At 44.5% G+C, this 21,632-nt stretch overlaps 1 protein-coding gene across 1 annotated transcript; it reads left to right on the top strand.

The window, feature by feature from the left end:
• The first annotated feature begins 1,027 nt into the window (after nt 1-1,027).
• LOC143503617 (transmembrane protease serine 9-like) lies at nt 1,028-19,680 on the top strand. Its single transcript, XM_076995679.1, has 10 exons — nt 1,028-1,163; nt 3,841-3,861; nt 11,738-11,906; nt 12,015-12,283; nt 16,502-16,644; nt 16,739-17,006; nt 17,381-17,552; nt 17,663-17,916; nt 18,107-18,204; nt 18,577-19,680. The coding sequence occupies exons 1-10, from the start codon at nt 1,106-1,108 to the stop codon at nt 19,039-19,041; spliced, it is 1,917 nt and encodes a 638-aa protein (XP_076851794.1). The 5' UTR covers nt 1,028-1,105; the 3' UTR covers nt 19,042-19,680.
• The last annotated feature ends 1,952 nt before the right edge of the window (nt 19,681-21,632 follow it).

Below are 21,632 nucleotides of genomic sequence, written 5' to 3'. Positions count from 1 at the left end.
GCGGTGCCTCTCTCTCCACATCCTCAAGGTGGCTTGGTGGAAATATTCCGCCATCGACTCTTCCTCGGCTACCTGAGCTTGTCGCAGCAGGCTTGCACACATGGGATCCTGCTGAATTTTTCCCACAGTCACGGGGGCTTCGTGGTGACGTACAGGGGAAGAGGCATGATGGTGCCTACTGGCCCTCTTCCCCTTCTTGGCGCGGGATGCCTATCCTGGCATACGTCAATCGGCTCGTCTTTCTGTAACACTGGGTGCAGGGAGAAGGACGAGGCACAAAGTCCAACTTCAAGACACTGACGTTACGTTTATTAAGTGACTTGGTGCAGACAGCGCACATACAACAAAAACACACTCATGTGTGAGATTCAGACAAAGACAAGCACAGGACACTGCGAACGCACAAGAAATAGACAAACCACATAAGCCCCGAGTGATCACGAGACGAGCCACAGGTTAGACCAATGAACACGCTCAGACCCAACCACACCCACGGAAAAACATAGACGGACATAACTAGACGTAGACAACATGAACACACACCCAACGGGGAGGGGTCCGGGGCTGTAGTGTGACACCAGTATTGATGGGAAGAATCAGGAAGAACTTGCTTGGTCATTACTGTGAGTTGTGTTTACTCTCTTGGCACTCTCTTACTCTTTTTTTTTTACTTTTTTTGTTAGTACTTTTATTTGTTTACCTTGTATCAGTTGTTATGTAACATATTGCATATAAATGACTACTTTTCCTCTCCATTGGTTAAAATGAAATCCAGTACATGATTGATTTATTTAGTGAGAAACTAAGAAATAAAATTTTAAACAGATAATTGATAGCTTTACACAAATACTGGAATAGACAAACGGTTCATTGAACCTGGTGAAATTGGAATGACAATGGTAAAAATTCCAGGTTTGTGATGTTCCCAAACACAAGACACAACAGTTTTAGGTATGCAATCAGATGTGACACCAGTTCAGGAAGGACAGAGAGAGGGAGAGAGGTGTGACTAGAGTACTGACTAGAGCAAGAGGTGAGGGGAGGAGGTTCTTGCAGGTATATGTAAGGAAGCAGTGAGGTAAGGGACAGTGTAACTTCAGTCAACATGATGGTGATGTTCAGGACGCTCTGTGTGGGGTTTCTAATAAGCTTCCTACCCAAAGGTAAGTTTATATAATCAGTACACTTTACCTGCTCTCTAAACCAAAGAGGACCTCTAACGTGACTATAAATACAACTCACCTAGCCAGTTTAAATGCAGACGCATGAGTTCACTCATTTAATGTTGGTGATGTCAGATATAAGCCAAAGATGCAATGTATCAAGGAAAACTTCAAATCGGTTTCAGTAAGATATGTAACATGAAATTCACATGTAGACAGTTACTATTACTATACAAGTACTGTTGGCTTTGACTGGCAGTTTGTTCACTTGTATGAACCATTTAAAGCAAAAACATGCTGAATATAAGAACATCAATTTTTTTTTGAAAACCCAGAACTAAAAAATGAGTAAAACTTTAAAGAGAACTTTCTCTTCTGTAGACTATTGCATAAACTGACTAAGGCAATTCTATTTTGCACTCAATATTGTAAGGAGGAAGGGTGGGGTTACATGTGTGCTGCTTTTTGGTCCATGATAGCCAATGTGGAGATTTTTAGAACACTGGTGTTATAGTGATGTCAGCACACCGCTACACGTTTGTGAATGTCTTTCTGGTACATGGTGTCTTATCTCTGTCCCCATACTCTACTGGAAGGTCCACATTTTTGCTCCAACTCACTCCCCAGCATGCCAAAGACATTAAGAGTGATGCACCTGGGACATATACCTGGGACAGGTGCATTGAGATAGGTTTAAGTAAAAATGTGGATTGTTTGTTGGTTCTGAAAGTTCCTCAGCTGAGGAGAGGAACCATGGTTTATACTGACTGGTTCTGCCAGGACCATTGTCTAATTAGCATTATAATTGGCTATGACGCTAGTACTTTGTTCTTGAGAACTAGTACTTGTTCTTGTAACTTTGCTAGAGTGTTTGTTCTATTGTTGTCCAATAAAAGAGTTTACTTTAGTATTACTTTTCAGTAATTTAACAGCCAGTGACCCAATACTGTTACACTCTAGCCCATAACTAGAACTAGCCCAGAACAAATCTATAAGTTAACATAAAAGAAAAAAGAAATCATGCAATTAAATCAAAATGACTATACAAAAGAAGCAAAAATAGACTATCATGGGCCTTTTGTGTTAGTTAATTATTAACCACAGTAAACCTGTTCCAAAAACGTGTTACTGCAAGCTCTGCAAGCAATGGGAAAATACCCTTCACCATTTTCCAAGGCAGGTGCATTATGTCAAGAGTCAGTCAGCCAATAAACTGACAGCGATTACCAGAGATCAGCCAATAAACTGACAGCAATTAGCAGAGATCAGCCAAAAAATTGATGGGAGTATTATAGAGAGGTGAACCAGCACAGCCACTCAGTAGCAAGCTGCACTTAACCACAGTACAACACAAAAATTCAGAAAGAAGAATATCTGATTTTGCAACAAAATTAGATGATGCACGCCTAATCAGTGTTGCGCCGTCAGGTAACAGCGTCATTTTGTCAGTAACGGATTAATATAATTAATTACTTTTCCTGTCATTACAACGCCGTTGACGTTACTGGTCATTAAAAGCGGTGCGTTACTATATATTGATATACTAACAGTAATCCGAGCGGACCGCTGCCTGGGCTAGTGAGGAGTAACAGATCTCAATAGGTCACGGTTCTCAGTGTAACACCTGTTTAACTTAACAAGTCAGTAAGCGATTGGCTAAGGCAACGTTATGGTAGCCAATCAGAGCCAGTTTTGTTATACGTGTGCCGAAGTACACCAGTGACACGCGACACAAATGGAGAAGAGGCAGAAATGGCGAGTCAGGAGCAAGCCAAAGAAAAATTTGCATTTTCAAGGTGGCGATATAAACATTATTTTAAAAAATACTTGAAGTTCCTGAATGTCTACCAGACTGGGTATTTGATTTATTTAATTAAGAATAGAGGTTTTATTGTTAAGTTTACTTCTGTTGTGAACAAACCAGTTGTCTCAGGTTGAGAGAATTTAATTTAATTTGATAGATGTAAATGCACTTTATATAGTGTAACTGTTTACTTTTGTTTTTTTTTTAACAAAGATTTGGGATTTTAAAGGATTTTATCCTGCACTGGTCTGTTGATGTGCAATAAATATCAAAATTTTAACACCTTTCTGATCTACTCATTTCAACTAACTGTGAAAACTGCTTTTTCAAAAAATCCTTATTCATTGGCATATAACTTTTTTTTTTTACTGTAATGCAAATAGTTTTTTGAACATGTAGTGAGTAACTATAACTAATTACTTTTTTAAAGTAACGTTCCCAACACTGCACCTAATACAAAAAAACAGCTAAAAATGTAATTGATAACCTGATAACCACAGAACTGCACTGGAAGTGTTGCTCTGTCTGAGTACTTGAGATGAAATGTGACCACAACAGACAACAGAAAACATATCTGGAAAAAAAGGTTCGACTTTGATGCATTCTATATTTTCAGCTCTGGCCTTGACATTGATTAGTTTTGATTACACTATGCAAATTGCTATGCATGTGAAATTATAAGCCCTGGAAATTATTTTCTCTCTTCTTGTAAGTTTGGAAAGGAAGGAGAGCAAGCATTTGAACTGCAATTTCTTTTTTTGCAATTAATCAGTGTCAAGGCCAGAGCTGAAAATATAGAATGCATTTAATATATAACAAAATAAATAAATAATGTGTTAACTTAATGGACATTGCCTTTGTTCTATTTTCCAGGGTGCAGCTCACAGCTGAGTGGTAAGTTACTTTTTATTTTATCAAATGAATTAATACAAACACACTGCTAAAACTAAACTAAATACTAAACATAAACAGGAAATTGTGACGGGCAGTGTGAGCAACTAAAAAGGAAGCGATCACGCCAAGTCTCAGGGAAGGAGGATGGTTTAATAGAAAGTGTGCAAACCAAATACCCGTGACATAGATCCAGATTAAGGAAATAATAACCAGCAGTCAACTGGTACAAAGACAAGACATATATAGACGAACAAACGACCCTCAGGTGAGACGGATCACGGGTCCCGCCCACCTGAGAGACGAACATCACGTGACCAAAAACAGGACATCTGCCGCAGTAAACGGGGGCGACCGGCAGGGGGCCCCCCCACAACGTGACAGACCCCCCCCACCAAAGCCGCACTCCCCTCCGGATGTGCGGCTTACAGCGGCAGCACACAAAACACAACAAAGGGGCGGGAGGGCGGGGACAAGACAGGGACCCGTTCCCTGCCGTCCTGAGCTGAAACACAAAACACAAAAGCTCCTCGTCACAGGACGCAGACCAGGTAGGGACCCGTTCCCTGCAGTCCTGAAGCTGAAACACAAAAAGGACAAACACATTAGCTCGCCTCCTGGGCGGGACCCTGGACCGACTGGGCCGTCAACAAGACGATAACCACGCCCCGGTCGGTCACAGGGCCCTCGCGCCCTAACCGGCCATTAGGCCGCTTAAGCCCCACCGCTGTGTGCGGACCAGGAGCACATGGCCCAACACACATCACAGGTGTGGATGTGTGCAGGCCGCCACACTGGGGTGCGGCCACGGCTTCCACAGACACCTCCCGAACCCCTGAACCTACCTCTTCGCTCGGAGCTGACCCCTGCCCTTTTCACATGGGCATGGGGATGAAGTGGGTAACAATTCTGGGGACCGACATGGGGACAGAAACTGAAACAACACCACCAGGCACAGAGATGGGAGCAGGTAACTGGAGACAGGCGGATTTACAGACTGAGACAGGGAACAGAACAAAACTGGGTACAGAGCAGGGCAAAAATGGGGAAACAGGCACAGATGGGGGACTACTACTAGAGGGAGCAAAAACAGACACAATTTCAGGCCCACAGGCTGGCAGTGCACTCTCTGTAAGCCCTAAAAGGGCACATGAGGCAGTCGTAGGCCCCAGGTGGGCCTCAGGTTCAGGAGCAGTCCTCAGGAACGTGGGCAGGCCCCAAGCAGGTCTCAGGCCCAGGAGCAGGAGGTGATTCCCTCAGGGTCATAAGCACAGGAGACAGAGACCCCTTCTGGGTTGTGGGAACAGGAGACAGAGACCCCTTCCGTATCGCGGGAACAGGAGACAGAGAGAGAGACCCCTTCCGGGTCGCAGGAACAGGAGGTGATGACCCCTTCCGGGTCACAGGAACGGGAGGTGCCTCCCTCTGGGTCACTGGGGAGGGAGATGACCCCTTCCGTGATTCTAGCATGTTACAATAAAGTTCTTTCAAATATAGGTCTCACAATATTGGCAGAATTTACTGTAAGTCTCTATGTGAATCAACTTATTTATCTGGATATTTTATCGGTTAAATGAGCAAACTCATCCTACCAACTGGAGAAACTGTCCTAGATACCTACAGAACTGTAGACTTGGACCATTTGTCAAAATGGGCTCCAGTTCAGTTCGATTGAGAGACCTAGTATTTACACTAAAGAGAAACTGCACACATACAGGTGACTTGGACTGTGGTCATGTGCAAAATGTAAAATATCACAATAAACATTCTGAGTTTTGCATCGGCAAGTAGTATGGTCAAGCCAGTCAAGGACACAAGAATACCACAGTGTATGAGGCTTGAGTGATCATACAGTTCCTCCTCATACTCACTCATGCTCCTCACCTAGGTTTGATTAAAAGTTCTTAGTAGATACTTTCAACCATTGATTTAACCATGTGTGGTTCTGAAAGCAAATACATGCTCATTGGCACACACCTTGAACTGAATAGCTAAATACCAATGAGTAACACCATTATTATGCATCCATAAATGGAACCTTATTGACAACACAGACATTAAAAAGAACAGTAAAAAATTAATGCCAACTAACCATAAAGTTAGCTAGCTCTGAGCTTCATGTGTAACCCTTTAATACTGAGCACACTTACTGTTACAGGAACACACAACCAAAAGGCTTAAGGGAGGTGCAGGAGTGGTAACCTGTGAGGTGTAATGTGAATGCACACAGGTCAGAAGATGATACCTAACTACACAACCAACAAGGACCAAGTAGTCAGGCCTCCAAATAAGCTCTTCACTAATGTGCCTTAACAACTACAGATAGGCTGGGCATGGTAATGTGATGATTAAGGTGATTCGCATAAGGACTTCGAGTACTTTGCAATTGTTCTGAGATCTTATTTGTAAAGGCAAAAAAGGTAGACTTACAGTTTTCTCTGTGCAATGCTCATTCATATAACATTAGGTCTTTGGAAGAGAATACTGTTGATTCATTAGGTGAAGTCTTGGTGACTCAGCAGTTTGCAATTTCAGAATTTCAGAAACAAACCTGTTTCTGTTCCTTGCTGGACCATGGTACGTTGGCTGAGAAGAACCATTGCACTGCAAAATAAAAATTTGCTGCAAATACGCAAAGCAAATTCATCAATATTGATCAAAATCGGGTGTTTATGCAAAGAAACCTCAAGATGGCAATTGCAGGGTCTCAGTAGAGATTCATAAATGTAACAGCTTAGCCCAAGAGTATGCCCTTGACAATCACATAGCGGCCTCCTCTTTCACACACACACACAACTGAGGGCCATGAATGCAAAATTTTCATGATGAGAATGGTCACGCCTCTACTCAAAGAAGAATATCAGGAGGCATAGACCTGTTCCACCCAGTTCATTTGTAGTTTGGTACAATCGTTATCCTCCATCTGAGGAAGGAGAACGGCAATGTGAACCTGCTCTTATTTCAGTGAAGATACAGGAAGATGGAAATCCTGCTAAGTATTGCTGCCAGTCACACCTCTTTCTGTGCCCATGTAGACTTTCTCTGCAGGGTCATCAGCCAGGAACCAACATTCCTGAATGTTTTGCTCCTTTAATCCTGGAATGTCTCCTGGTGGCGGAGCAGTGACAGGGACGCCTCCCTGTCACCCCTTGCAGCTGATAGGTGTTACATGCTGCGCATGTTGTTGGGGTTAGTTGATCTTCCCCCAGCACTTATTTCTCCTCAGCCAGAGCCAAAAGCTCCCCTTTTCAGCGTCCTCCGCTAGCTCCTTTGTTGTCTTCTTATGGTTCCCTCCAGTCACCCCTACATCCCTCATAAGGCATCCAGCCTCCACTGGATAGATAGCCGTCTTCCAGCCAGCCTCTCTGGCTGCCTGTCAAGGTCTACTCTCATGTTCCACTTGTGCTCAAGAGAAAAAGGCCTCAATATTTCTCTTGACGTGATGTGTTTCCCCCCACCTCTGATGAAGGTGATGAGGTTGTGGCCCCTTGCTGCTGGGAGCCCTCATGTGCTTCTCCCAATTCTAGTCCTGCTCTTCCTGCCTGCACTCTGTCAAAATTTCTTGATGTTGTAGGCAACTGATGGCTTGGTCAACCACGGTTTGGGCATTGATCTATATTTGCTAGGGCTTCTAAGAGCTGCTTCATCACGACTTTCCATATGTGCGCTCAGTGGTGGCAATCTCTGTCTAGATGGTAGCTTGATTCCTCTGACCATCTGTCTTGCTCTGATTAGGATAACTTCGAATGCTGCCACAAAGAGGATAGAAGAGACGACACATCCCATAGCGATTCTCACTTCTAATTGGTGAAATGCTTGAGGGCAAAACACATCTGCAGGTAACTGAAATAGGATACAACCATCTTCTTGATGCAGTCAAGTTTATGGAAGAATTCCATGACGTAATTGATCAGCTGATGTGGGACTGATCCAAACGCATTTGCAAGATCAAGCCAGATGACATGCAGGTCAGTTGAAAACAAGAATACAGTCCACATTCTGAACACAATCCACAGGCTGAATACAATCCACGGGGTTTAAAAAAAATCACTATTGGCCAGTTTCATAATATCAGAACAGAACCATAAAGATAAATCAACACAACCAGGAGTATGACATCAGGATGGGCTGAGGCATACAAAAGACCCAAAAATCACTAAATTGCCTAATATGAGAAGAAAAGAAATGCAGCATGTCTTACCTATCTCCATACTACAAAAACAAAATAAAGGAAAAAGAAACAAGGCACCCACCCCTACTGTTACGGTGACAGTTCCGGACCCCTCCTTGTGGGCGTGTCACTACGTTGTCTGCGTGCCGTTATGTCCATGTTTGTAGTTCCGTGGGTGTGGGTTGTCTGTGAGCGTGTTCGTAGTCTCACCTGTGCCTTGTCTCGAGATCACGAGGGTATGTGTTAATCACCTATTTAATGTGCGTTCGCGCAATATCTTGTGCTTGTCTTTGTCTAAAGTTTCGTGCCAGTGTGAGAGTGTCTGTGCTTGCCCTCCGCACGGAGCTTATACGTGTTTGTGTTCATTAAAACGTTTTATGTTGCACCGTTCAACACTCATCGTGCCTCCTCCCTCGAGTGTTACACCTACATGCACTCCAAAACAAAAACACAGAAAATAACATTAATATCAGTAAAAAATCTTCACAGTTTCTCTCGCTCTAAATCTACAAATAAAATCACTTGAGGCTCCTATTGAAGAAGCATTTAGCATTCCCTCTCAATGCCACATACAAACAAGCTTTAGAAGGCTTGATACGTGCTCAGAGAGCCTTATCTAAAACACCTAAAAGTCCAGAATGTCGTAATAAGTCACAAGGCCTAAGTTACACACTCTGATGAGTATCTCTCTCAACTCATTCACTACCTAGTGGAATTAGACCTGCAAAACAGGTAGCACGAAAACACAGATAACATGAAGGCACGTATCAGTACACCACACAGACTGTGTTTACAAAGACCTGGGTCAGATAAGCTCAAAAGGATGGTGGATGCCTCACCAAAAAAACAACTCAAACATTGCATATGTATGTCCTGAACTACACAATAAAACTTAACAGTAAATAGAACAATTGCATAAAAATAAAAAACAAATTGAGGGCTTTTCCCCATAAGAATGGGGGCTGCCTAACATACAACAACTTTTGAAAACATTAAGAGAAAGATGAGAAACAGTTGTCACATGAGGCGGCCCCTTACCGGTCGCCTCCGTCCACAGCGGCTGTTGTTGTTGTTTTGTTGCGTTGTGTGCGTGTCTCACCTGAGGGTCGTTTGTTTGCCTATATATGTCTTGTCTTTGTACCAGTTGACCGCTGGTCATTATATCCTTAATTCGGATCGACTCATGGGTTTTTGGTTTGCGCACTTTCTTCATTAAACCATTCTTTTTCCCTGAGACTCGGCGTGATCGCTTCCATTTTATTTCGCACACCCTGCTCGTCACAACATTAAGACATTTATCAAAATCTACAGGGGTCCTCGCCATGTGAAAGACCAAAGTGGACCAAGTAAAATGTACATTTTGAGTATCCAAAATGGTATAAAGGCATTTGATTGAGTTCAGTCACCATATGTGGAATAATAGGGGTGTGACAAGATCTCCGTGTCTCGTGATCTCGCGAGACTCAACTCCGCGAGATTCCTCGTCGTGTTAAAAATCTGTCTCGCGAGATTTGATGACGTCACAATGACGTGGGAAAATACAGGTATTACTATTGAAGATGCCCCGCCACTTTCAAATCGTTTGTTTGGCATCATTTTGGGAACCCGGCGGAAATGATAAATGGCAAGAGAGTGACTGATAAGACACTACATATGCAAACATTGTATGAAAATAATGCTGTACACCGCGACTAATACGAGCAGGATGCAGAGACATTTACAGCTGCACGCACCACAGCTCAGTACTCAAATCTCACTTGAACAGAGGTAGCAGGGACAGAACGGCGCATTGGCAAGTTGAGACAGTAAAGGATATCGGGAGCAGTGTGGGGATGCTAATATTCTTAAAAATGAACATGGCAGTGTAGTTGCAGCAAATTCAGTGACATACTTGGTCAGGCTCTGTTTGCACTATTTGCACTCTGTTTTGACAGAGAAGAACTTTTTGTTTTGTACATAATACAGTGAGTCCCCGCTTAACGACGGGTCTGGATAACAACGGACCGGAGTTACCACGACTTTTAATTTAATTTTGCGCGGTGCGCGGAGGAGCAGTGGAGTGTTGTGTAGTGTAGTGGAGTGTTGTGTATGATAAGCCCATCTCGGTAACGCGATCGCTCTTTCTCACGCTGTACGCACGAGAACATTGTTAGTTTTTTCTATACTGTATTTACGATCAAAGCGTATCTAAATATAGGGTCACGCTTAACGACAAAAACTGCTTTACAACGGATTTTTCAGTCTCTTACATAATGCATGTTAAGAGTTATAATAAAACATTTCAAAATGCATGTTTAAAGTTAAATAAAATTTAAATAAAAGTGTGTTGTCCAGTCACATAATTTGTAATTTTAGTGTTCTTAAAATCTCGTCTCGTCTCGAATCTCATGAACCCAGTCTCGTGTCTCGTCTCGTCTCGTGAGCTGAGTGTCTCGTCACACCCCTATGGAATAATAATCCAGACTGAAAGAAAAGAGAAAGGCAGAAGTATGTAAGATTGAGATGAGACGAGCTATGTCGTACTCCAGACATTAGGGTCCTGGCAGGGAGCTTAGGTAACCGCATACATGCTCCGGGGTACTGAACCTCTTCTTGGAGCCTCTATGAGAGACCTGTAGAACACCTGGGACAGAGCATATGACATTTATTGTTCTTGTAATTGCTGTTTGACCTAGTTGAAGACTTTACATTTCTTCATGACATCAGCGGAGAAGTCATTATAAAATGAGAGTATGGATCCATTGTGTGACCCTGTTTTGTTCAGTTCTGCTTCAATGCCATGGAGTGGTGTGCTCTTTTTAGTTTTATGTGTCCTGACTTAGTATCCTGAATATTCAGGCATCTATTAAAGATATCCGCCATATCTTAACTGTCCGTCAGAACACGGACCTGTTTTTCCAGTTTTTCTTGGTTCGAAAACACAGAGAAGCTTTCTGCTAAGATCCCAGCTACTGCTTCATCAAGTCTCTTGGTAGCTGTCTGCAGCTCAAGCTGGCATTAAGGCACTTGCAGAGAGACTTGCAGGGACCATAGTGTCTGGGGAGAGGGTGAAGTGAATCTGAATGTCTTCTACAAAATAATAGTACGAAACACAATTTTTGTAGTAGACAAAATAGTAGTTGAATTTCACTTTCCAAGACACCATCCAAGAGTGTGTGTTCAAACGAATGCAATTAATTACCTTAAGTAGGTTCAAATCCTCAATGAAATTTGTTTAGACAGCCAGTTGAAGATGGAAATCGGTAAGTTGCTTGAAAATATTTTAGCAATGATTTTTCCAGTAAATGTAAGATTTGAAATAGGCCTGTAATTACTGAACACCTTACTTCAATTTTTTAATATAAAGGTTTCACCACTGCAGTTTTTAAGGCATTTTATTATCTGAAGTGTATTGAGTGTACTGGTGTTGAGTGTAACATTTTCTTTAAGATGTCAAGGCTGCATATAGGTGATTTAAGCATCTTTTTCTGAATAAAAATTTGTTTGTTAATCAAATTGAGGTATATTTGTGAACATTTGATGTGGTGATTGCCACATCACAGTTTTATTGGTAGAGATAGACACAGTAATAGCTTGTCTATTGTCTAATGCACTATAAAAGAATGCAAACTGATTACATCCTTCAGCTTATATTAATTCACCTGCCATTTTGAGAGAGAGAGAGAGAGAGAGGTAGCTGGACAAAGTTTTGTGTATTTTCTGTTTCAGTGTGTGGTGTGGCTAGTTTGAACAACAAGATTGTGGGAGGACAGGCTGCAACTGCTGGTTCTTGGCCTTGGCAAGTCAGCCTACGTCTCACTGCTGACAATTTCCATTTCTGTGGTGGATCCCTCATCAACAATGGCTGGGTTCTGACAGCAGCCCACTGCTTTGGAAGGTACCAAGTAGAACCCACATTATGCTGAGGAGCTCACAATGCATAAGTCACAAAACATGACCACAGTCTCAGATGATTGTGATAAGAATGTCTCTTCTCTCTTTTCAGTTATACTGCCTCTCAGGTGACTGTGTATCTGGGTACACAATCTCTGACTGGAACCAACACAAATCAGGTGTCCAGAACTGTCACAAGTGTTACCATACACCCCAACTACAATGGAAATACTCATGACAACGACCTGGCCCTGCTTCAGCTGTCTTCCACGGTGACATTCACCTCCTACATCACTCCAGTCTGCCTGGCTGACTATAGCAGCACCTTCTTCAATGGAACCCTGAGCTGGGTCACTGGCTGGGGAAACATCGCCAATGGAGGTGAGAAACAGGGTTTCTGATTAAATTAAGCCATGTGTAAACAGACTCATCAAACAGTACTGATGTGGGACCAAATGTATTTTTTACATCCTGATGAACAGATACTGATAGGCTGATCCCTAATCTTGTATCCTTATATTCTCACCAGTCACTTAAGTATACTTTGCTAGTATAGGCCTGAACAAACTATCGTCTTCAAAAGTGCCGTACGTTTTCATGGCAAAGATTCAACAAAATGCTAAAAGATTTCGGCCCATATTTACATTTTTTGGTTGGCCACACATCTGTAATGCAAAGGTGATCTGTTGGATTCAGATCTGGTGATTTTGGAGACCATTTGAGTCCAGTGAATTCATTGTTATGTTCAAGAAACCACTTTGAGATGATTAAAGCTTTGAGATGCATTATTGCATTATCCTGCTGGAAGAAGCACACTATGGTCATAATGTGATGGACAAATCTCCAGTAGGCAGTGGTGTTTAAACAATGTGCAGTTGGTGTTCATGGACCCAAGCATAACAAGAAGATTGTGAGACTATGAAGAAGAGTCTGACTCACCTTCTTTGATCACTGTCATTTTAATTACTTTCCCTGTTCTCTGTTTTGTATTGTGTACAGCACTTTGGTCAGCTTTATTGTTGTTTTTAAAATGCTTTTATAAATAAAGTGGTATGGTATGGTATGGTACTACAAGCACTAACATTACATTAAAAAGCTAATATTACATTACACTGTCAGCATACACTCTTATACAGAGTGACTTACATATAAGTATGATCAAATATGTTTGGCCTGATATTTGGACCCATGTTAACTGTGATGCAAGCATCATCTCTACCATGAAAATTGAAAATTGTATAATATAAATGTATTCTACAGTTATCAGCTTTATAGTTAAAGTTTAAAATTTGTATTTTGGGATCATGTTATGAAGAATTACTGCATCAATGTAACGGGGCTCGCGCCACGGAGCGAGAGGACGGACACAAGTGCTGAGAAGAGCGGGATTTAATAAAGGGAATACCAAAATCAGGGTCGAGAAGGAATGCATGGGTCAAATCATCGAGGGAGTCAGAACAAGAAACACTGAGCGACATAACTGGATACTGGGAAAACAAAACACGGGTAAAACGCAGAATAACGAAACCAACAGATAACACAGGGTGACTGGGCAGCAAACTAGACGTACTTACAGACAGGGTAACTGGATGAACACGGCAACACGAAAGCAGACAACCAAACTAGATAGACAAAATCACGGATGACACGACTGGGGAATGACGGGACTTATATACATAGAACCAACCTAGGGACAGGTGATGACAATGACACAGGGGCGTGGTAACAAACGAGGAATCAAATATAAACGAGCAGGGCGGGACAAACAGGCAGGGAACACGGACATGAGGGAACCCAGAGTGACAGCTACGAGAGGGGGCGTTGCCCTACGTGACATAACCCCCCCTCAAAGCGTGCCACTCCGGGGCACGCAAGGGCAGACAGGACAGGGACAGCGGACACAGGACAGACCGGAGGGACAGGACCAGACAAAACAGGACGAGGGACCTGGGACACGGCAGGGACTGGAGACAGGGAGACAGGCCAAGAGCTGGACAGGGACGTGGTACGACACGGGACACAGGGAGGCCGGACAGGGCCAGGAGCAGGAGCAGGGCCGGACAGTACAGGACTGGGGACAGACACGGGAGTGGGGCCAGGGGACAGGGCAGAGGCACACACTGAGGCAAACACGGCTTGTACAACCGAGACTGGGACAGGAACAAAGTGGGTCACAATCTGGGGAACAGACACGGGAACCGGGACAAAGAGGACACCACTGGAACCAGACACAGGGACGGGCACAAGGACACGAACAGGCACACACACAGGGACTGGGACCAACACAAAACCAGGGACAGAACATGGGAGCAAGGGGAACATGGGCAAAGAGACAGGGGCACATGGCAGAGCAGGGGGCACAAAGAGTCCAGGCCCAATAGAGGGCAGCACAGTCTCTGGGGACACAGGCGCGGCCGGGCGGCGGGCAGCGGGCACAGGAGCCGGCAGACGGGCAGCGGGAACAGGCAGGGTCCGCTGGCGGGCAGCGGGAACAGGCAGGGTCCGCTGGCGGGCAGTGGGAACAGGCAGGGTCCGCTGGCGGGCAGTGGGAACAGGCAGGGTCCGCTGGCGGGCAGCGGGAACAGGAGCCGGCGTGGACGACCTCTCCTGGGTCGCAGGGACAGGAGCCGGCGTGGACGACCTCTCCTGGGTCGCGAGGACAGGAACCGGCGTGGACGACCTCTCCTGGGTCGCGGGGACAGGAACCGGCGTGGACGACCTCTCCAGGGTCGCGGGGACAGCAGCCGGCGTGGACGACCTCTCCTGGGTCGCAGGAACGGGAACTGGCGTGGACTGCCGACGGGCAGCGGGAACGGGAACTGGCGCGGACCGCCGACGGGCAGCGGGAACGGGAACTGGCGTGGACGACCTCCTCGGGATCGCGGGAACAGGCCGCAGACGTGACATGACGTCCTCGGGGGGCGGAGCCGCCGCACTGACGTCCTCGGGGGGCGGAGCCGCCGCACTGACGTCCTCGGGGGGCGGAGCCGCCGCACTGACGTCCTCGGGGGGCGGAGCCGCCGCACTGACGTCCTCGGGGGGCGTGTCCGCCGCACTGACGTCCTCGGGGGGCGTGTCCGCCATACTGACGTCATCGGGGGGCGTGTCCGCCATACTGACGTCATCGGGGGGCGTGTCCGCCGCACTGACGTCCTCGGGGGGCGTGTCCGCCGCACTGACGTCCTCGGGGGGCGTGTCCGCCGCACTGACGTCCTCGGGGGGCGTGTCCGCCGCGCTGACGTCCTCCGGGTTCTGAGCCGGCCACTCCTGGGGCGAGTGGCTACTGCGTCCCCCCAAAAAATTCTTGGGGGGCCTTCGGGGAGCAGCTTCCGGGATCAGCGGAGGGAGGTCTTCTTCCACGGGGTCCGGGTCGAGCCTGGAAGAACACACAGACACACACGCCCCTCGGTGGCTCTCTCTGCGATGGCTCCGCCTCCTCTGAGGCGTCGGGAGCTCGCAGCAGCCATTGAGAGCCGACCGAGGGGTAAGCCAAAGCTCGTCTGTGCATTCCCTCCGTCTGCCCGCTGCTTGTACCACAGGTTGCTCACCCCTGTGGCGTTCGTCAAGCAGGGCAGACTCACAGCGCTCAAAAGGAGTCTCGCCGCGAAAGCCAGTAGTGAGAGACTGCGCTTTCTTCGGTCTGCGACGAGACTTCCTTGTTCCCACAGCGCCAGGGGTATTCCTGTCTCCGGCTCGTTCGCGCTGTAACACATGAGAGTTAAACTGCACGGAAGCAGCCAACAACTCGTTACAGCGACTAAACTCACCGGAGTCTCGCTCTCTCGCTGTGTCCTCGTTAGATCCGTGATTATGTAACGGGGCTCGCGCCACGGAGCGAGAGGACGGACACAAGTGCTGAGAAGAGCGGGATTTAATAAAGGGAATACCAAAATCAGGGTCGAGAAGGAATGCATGGGTCAAATCATCGAGGGAGTCAGAACAAGAAACACTGAGCGACATAACTGGATACTGGGAAAACAAAACACGGGTAAAACGCAGAATAACGAAACCAACAGATAACACAGGGTGACTGGGCAGCAAACTAGACGTACTTACAGACAGGGTAACTGGATGAACACGGCAACACGAAAGCAGACAACCAAACTAGATAGACAAAATCACGGATGACACGACTGGGGAATGACGGGACTTATATACATAGAACCAACCTAGGGACAGGTGATGACAATGACACAGGGGCGTGGTAACAAACGAGGAATCAAATATAAACGAGCAGGGCGGGACAAACAGGCAGGGAACACGGACATGAGGGAACCCAGAGTGACAGCTACGAGAGGGGGCGTTGCCCTACGTGACAATCAAGTAGGTTACTATTAGCACTAATCCATGTCTAACCTGTGTGGGAGGCTTCAGTGATATGATTGGGAATTACTGTATAACAATAATAATAATAATAAAACACAGGATAAGACTACTTGAGTAAAACAAGTTTTACTGTATTCAGTTTTACACCATTATCCTTGACCATTATGCAGTTTTATACTACGATAATAGGATTTCTAGTATTAGCACATGGAACTAAACAGTTTTCATATATTTCATAAATATTTATTTAATAATTCTTTATGTGTGCTACAGTAAGCCTTCCGTCTCCCGGGAACCTTCAGGAAGTGCAAGTCCCAATTATTGGGAACAGGAAATGTTTCTGCTTATATGGTGGAGGGATCACAGGCAACATGCTTTGTGCTGGAGTTTTATCAGGGGGTAAAGACTCCTGTCAGGTAATTTTACCTTTTACTACTAACTTTCAGGTTTTTTTCCTATTTAACAGTGTGTTCATTTGGAGAACAGTAATGTATCTCTGACACCACACAGGGTGACTCTGGAGGTCCACTAGTGGTCAAACAGGGCTCTGTTTGGCTCCAGGCTGGGATTGTGAGCTTTGGTATTGGCTGTGCTCAGGCAAATGCCCCTGGTGTGTACACCAGAGTGTCTCAGTACCAGCCCTGGATCAACCAGGTGATCACCAGCAACCAGCCAGGTTACGTGACGTACACGTCCAGCGGCACCAACGCAGACCTGAGTGTGTCCTGCAGCAATCTGCCTGCTGCCACCACTGTTGTGACCACAACCACCACTCCACGTAAGACTGTCTACATTTGCTATACATAATTAGAAAGGTTTTCATCAGTAGAAGCATGGAATTTATGACCTGTGGAGTGCTGAGAAAAGTCCATGTGAGATACACCCCATGGGTGTGGATCCTGTCACTGTTATCGTTAGCACTACTTCTATTGCCACAAGTACCATTGCTGACAATATTACCACCACTAAGTATCACATTTATTGACATTATCACAAGAATTAACACTACTGTCATAATTCCCACTACTGCTACCAGTGTGTCTAATCGAAACTTTCCCACTACTGCCCCTCCAAGTGTTGCTTCATTGTGCTTCACTGATGAACTGCACTCTCCCATCTGCTGTTGTCTTCATTTCTTCTGTCTTTCTCCAGCTGTGGTGTGTGGCAATGCCAACCTGAATAATCCTTCAGGAGCTGTCACTGGGTTGGCGTCTGCCGGCATGTGGCCTTGGATGGCCAGTGTTCAGCGCAACAGTACCCACGTCTGTGGAGGAACGCTGATCTCCACCCAGTTTGTCATGAGCTCTGCTGACTGCTTCTCTGGGTAACAATTAAAAACACAAATGCTACTTAAAGGTCCAGTCAATGGTCAGGACCACATCAACACACACGGGCAGCAGAACTTAGCTGTGATTGGTCTGCATTTCTCTCCAGCTCCACCAACACTTCTGGTTGGACGGTGGTCCTGGGCCGCCTCATGCAGAATGGCAACAATAGCAACGAGGTGTCCATCAATGTGGCAAACATCACGTTCAGCAACACTTCACAAAACAACATAGCAGTGCTGGGACTGGCTGGCACACCAACACTGTCCAACTACATCCAGCCCATATGTGTGGACCAGGGCAGCAACAACTTCGCCGTAAACACTCAGTGCTGGACAGCTGGCTGGGGCTCAGGAGGGGGAGGTACAGGGTGTGTGTGTGTGTGTGTGTGTGTGTGTGTGTGTGTGTGTGTGTGTGTGTGTGTGTGTGTGTGTGTGTGTGTGTGTGTGTGTGTGTGTGTGTGTGTGAGAGAGAGAGAGAAAGAAAAAGACACTATGTAGCATGTGTTTATTTCTAAATCATCTAAGTCTCTTTATTTTCTTCCCTGCTGTAGCTCAACAAACTCTTCAGCAATTCAACACTTCTATAGTGAGCTGTGATAGTGGATCTGCATCTACCAGTATCTGCACAAATGTCTTTCCACTAGAACAGGTCTCTAGTTAACATAAATCTTTTTATATATTTTACATTTTTTAATTTAAAACAATTTCATATTGAGAGCTCACCAAAAGAAATAAAGCTTTGTGACACTTAGGGCTCACTTGGGACATAGTGTACCTACCTTCTTTTTTTTTTTTATCTGGTAGCTAGTACAGTGTTCTGATTATAAGTCAGTATCACCCAGCAAATGAAAAAAAATTATCTGCAAGTACCACAGGAATAAATACAGAAAGGATTCATGCTTGGAAAATAACTGCTCCCCAAAACCAGTTTGATTATGCCAAGTTATAATCTCTGAGTGGAAAAATGGCCTGTAATCATTATCTCTAACTGTCTTTTGTCTGTCGGACTCTCTCCACTCAGAGTGAAAGGGGAGGACCTCTGATGTGTCAGGTTGGGACATCGTGGTTCCAGGTAGCAGTTCTGACCATGCCCACTAGCACGGCCAACAGCACCAGCACCACTTCTAATAGCACCAGCTCCAACAGCAGCACCAACAGCACCAGCTCAAACAGTACCAGTTCTAATAGCACCAGCTCCAACAGCACCAGTTCCAACAGTAGCACTAACTCCAGCTCCAACAGCACAAGTTCAAACACTGGCAAAAGCCTCCGGTTTGATGTTACTGAGAAATCAAACCAAATGATCTTCTCTAAAACCGCAACCTTCGCTTCGTTCCTGCTGTCGACAGTGGGATCCCTCCCTAGCAACACCACATCTACATTGACCTCCACTACGACCCCTGGTAACAGTGGAACCCAACTGTTCCTCTGTGTTACTTCAGTCCTTCTACTATCACTTCCTGGTATCATCCTTGTGTTGGATTAAGATCAATGTCACTACCTGATTTGAAACGGAAACCCGAACAAACAATTAGACGTCATGGTTATCTAAAGTGCCACAGATCAAAATTTACCACCCAAAGTCAAAGAAATGTAAATAACTTCAAAGAAATTTAAATAACTTCAAGTTATGGACAATAACTTGGCTTGAAGTTCAAAAAAATTATGGATTGTAGTAGGAATTGTTAAGGAACCTGAAATGAGAATAGCTAGCTAGCTAGCTTTCAGAATTCAGATGGATAGTGTCTGTTCTTGAAGCATGTTCCTAATAATATAATTCTTAATTAAGTGCTTAATACATTTTTCCCCCAATTCTGCTGCAGTTTATGTATTTTTTTATATTGTGTTTGCTTTCACAACACATGGATCTTTTCCTTTGTATTTGTGAAGCCATATTTATTTTGTATTTGTTGAAAACTGAGATCACTAATCATATGTTATTATTTACTTATATGATTTCAATAGCGTTTTTAGAATTTGGACTTTGTATTATCTGTTGAGGTGTTTGATGGCTGCACTTTCATGTACAGGTTTAATGAAGCTGTATACTTTCTGTTGACATACTGTCTATACTGAAAAACACATCACATAAATCAAATCATAGATAAATATTTCTGAAATGACATTCTGCTGGTTTGTAGTTTTATTTACATTTTTATTCACTTTAAACCTTTTTAGAAAGTGGCCTGGCATTTCTGTTTCTGTCTTATTCATATACATCTCATCTCTGCTACTGAGTGAGAGTGAAACTTCAGAACAGAACTGAGTGAGTCATGACCAGAGAGACCACAGCAGAGTAGTAATGCCTCATTCCTGAAATAGTTCCTCGCGTGTTGGATTTTGAATGAGTGTAAGATGTACAAAGGAAGAGACTAGCAGCTTTGTCACCTCCCTGTCTAAAAAAATCAGATTAGTGATTGGGCAATGTTATCTGACAATATTCTTATGATTATTTCTCTGATTTCTCACTAGTTAATTGTAAATCAGAAGAAGGTCTTTCTGCTCTAGCAGCTGAAATTTGGTGCATCATTGACTGGAATAAGGTTTATCAGATGAAAACTAATATGACGATAAGGAATGAGGGACAACTTGTCTGATCATCTCTATTGTCTAGTGTGTGCCCTGTGTGCCCTTCTTAACGTGAGGTTGAATTCATTGGTGTCTTTGTTTACCTGTCAGCTTGGTTCTGCAAACACAAGTGTTTCCCTTATTCTCAGAATCCTTCGTTCCTCATAATGACGCCTGACCAGCCTGTCAGGAAGGTGGCAGCTGATGAGTGATTGGGCCAAAGAACAGGTGATAATGTGCTGATAGGGGACTTCACCAGACACTGTGCTTAACTAGCATCAAGCACTGTAATATATAACAGAGTTTTTATGATGAAATAAGTAGGGATGCTAGGTAACTTTAATGACTTGTCTGTTTGCCTGTTAAACAAACAGCATGTTAAATGTTGTTTAAATGAAAAGCCACTTTTCTGAAGGTGGCTCAAGTTCATTATTCATTCATCATTTGGCTTCTGAATTACACAAGCAAACCAATGAAGGAAATACCTGCTTCTCCACCTCCCTTCATCTGTAAAACTCTGGCTCCCTCTTGAGTATAAAGCAGCACACCACCTCCCAGATTACTAGCAATTAAAACAGCATTTCTCACCCTGCCCTAAAGGCCCGGCAGAAGGTTTCTTACTTTCACTCTAATCTAATGCATAGGCAACTTCGATAGAGTAAATCTGTGAAACTGGCTGGCTCTGAAGACTGGACTGGGTTGTACATATAATGAATGTTATTTGAAAGACTTTGCAACTCGTCTATCCAAACAATACAAAAATGACATGCTTCCCATTTTAAGCCAACAAGCAGAGTTGAAGAAGCAGCTCGTGTGGGCATACTAAGACAGGGATGCAATGCTAGACTATCGATTTCATGTCTACAAAGAGATCAAACAGCGCCAGTGAGCAGGAAAAATCCTAGCAGAAGATCCTCAGGATCTTGTGAGCAGGACCCTCAATATCCTGTGAGCAGGATCCCCAGGATCCTGTGCCGCGCTCATAGGCTCTGTCTGAAATGCCATACTTCCGTCCCATATAGTACGCAATAAAGGGTATACATAGTAAGATAAGATAAGATAATCCTTTATTGATCCCGCAACGGGGAAATTGCAATATTACAGCAGCTGAGGAAGTATAAAAAACAATATATAAGGTAAATAATAATTAAAAAACAAAACAAAAATGTATGTATACTGGTTACAAAAATATATGATATTGAAAATATAATAATCTTATGTATGGTGATATTGCACATAGAAGTACTAACTATTGCACATTTGCCGTATTGGAAAAAATTGCACAATTTGTCCGGCATGTGGTAGCAATGTTAAATATTAACTACAGTCTATTGAGTGCAGCGCGTGTTGAACAGTCTGACGGCGTGTGGAAGGAAGGACCTGCGGTATCTCTCCTTCACGCACCGCGGGTGCAGCAGCCGGACACTGAAGGAGCTGCTTAGTGCGGTCAGAGAATGGTGCATGGGGTGGGACAGGTTCTTCAGCATGCATTTTAGCTTAGTCCTCATT

This window comes from Brachyhypopomus gauderio, chromosome 2, assembly GCF_052324685.1.
Source record: "Brachyhypopomus gauderio isolate BG-103 chromosome 2, BGAUD_0.2, whole genome shotgun sequence".
Lineage (NCBI taxonomy): Eukaryota > Metazoa > Chordata > Actinopteri > Gymnotiformes > Hypopomidae > Brachyhypopomus > Brachyhypopomus gauderio.
The sequence above is the reverse complement of the archived record's forward strand: the minus strand, read 5'-3'. Positions and strand labels throughout refer to the sequence as shown.

Bases quoted from the DNA above. Each gene is read 5' to 3' on its own strand.
- LOC143503617 (XM_076995679.1), top strand. From the start codon at position 1,106: ATGATGGTGATGTTCAGGACGCTCTGTGTGGGGTTTCTAATAAGCTTC. The intron at 3,862-11,737 runs GTAAGTTACTTT...TTTCTGTTTCAG, and splicing joins GTGCAGCTCACAGCTGAGTG to TGTGTGGTGTGGCTAGTTTG. The intron at 17,917-18,106 runs GTACAGGGTGTG...TCCCTGCTGTAG, and splicing joins CTGGGGCTCAGGAGGGGGAG to CTCAACAAACTCTTCAGCAA.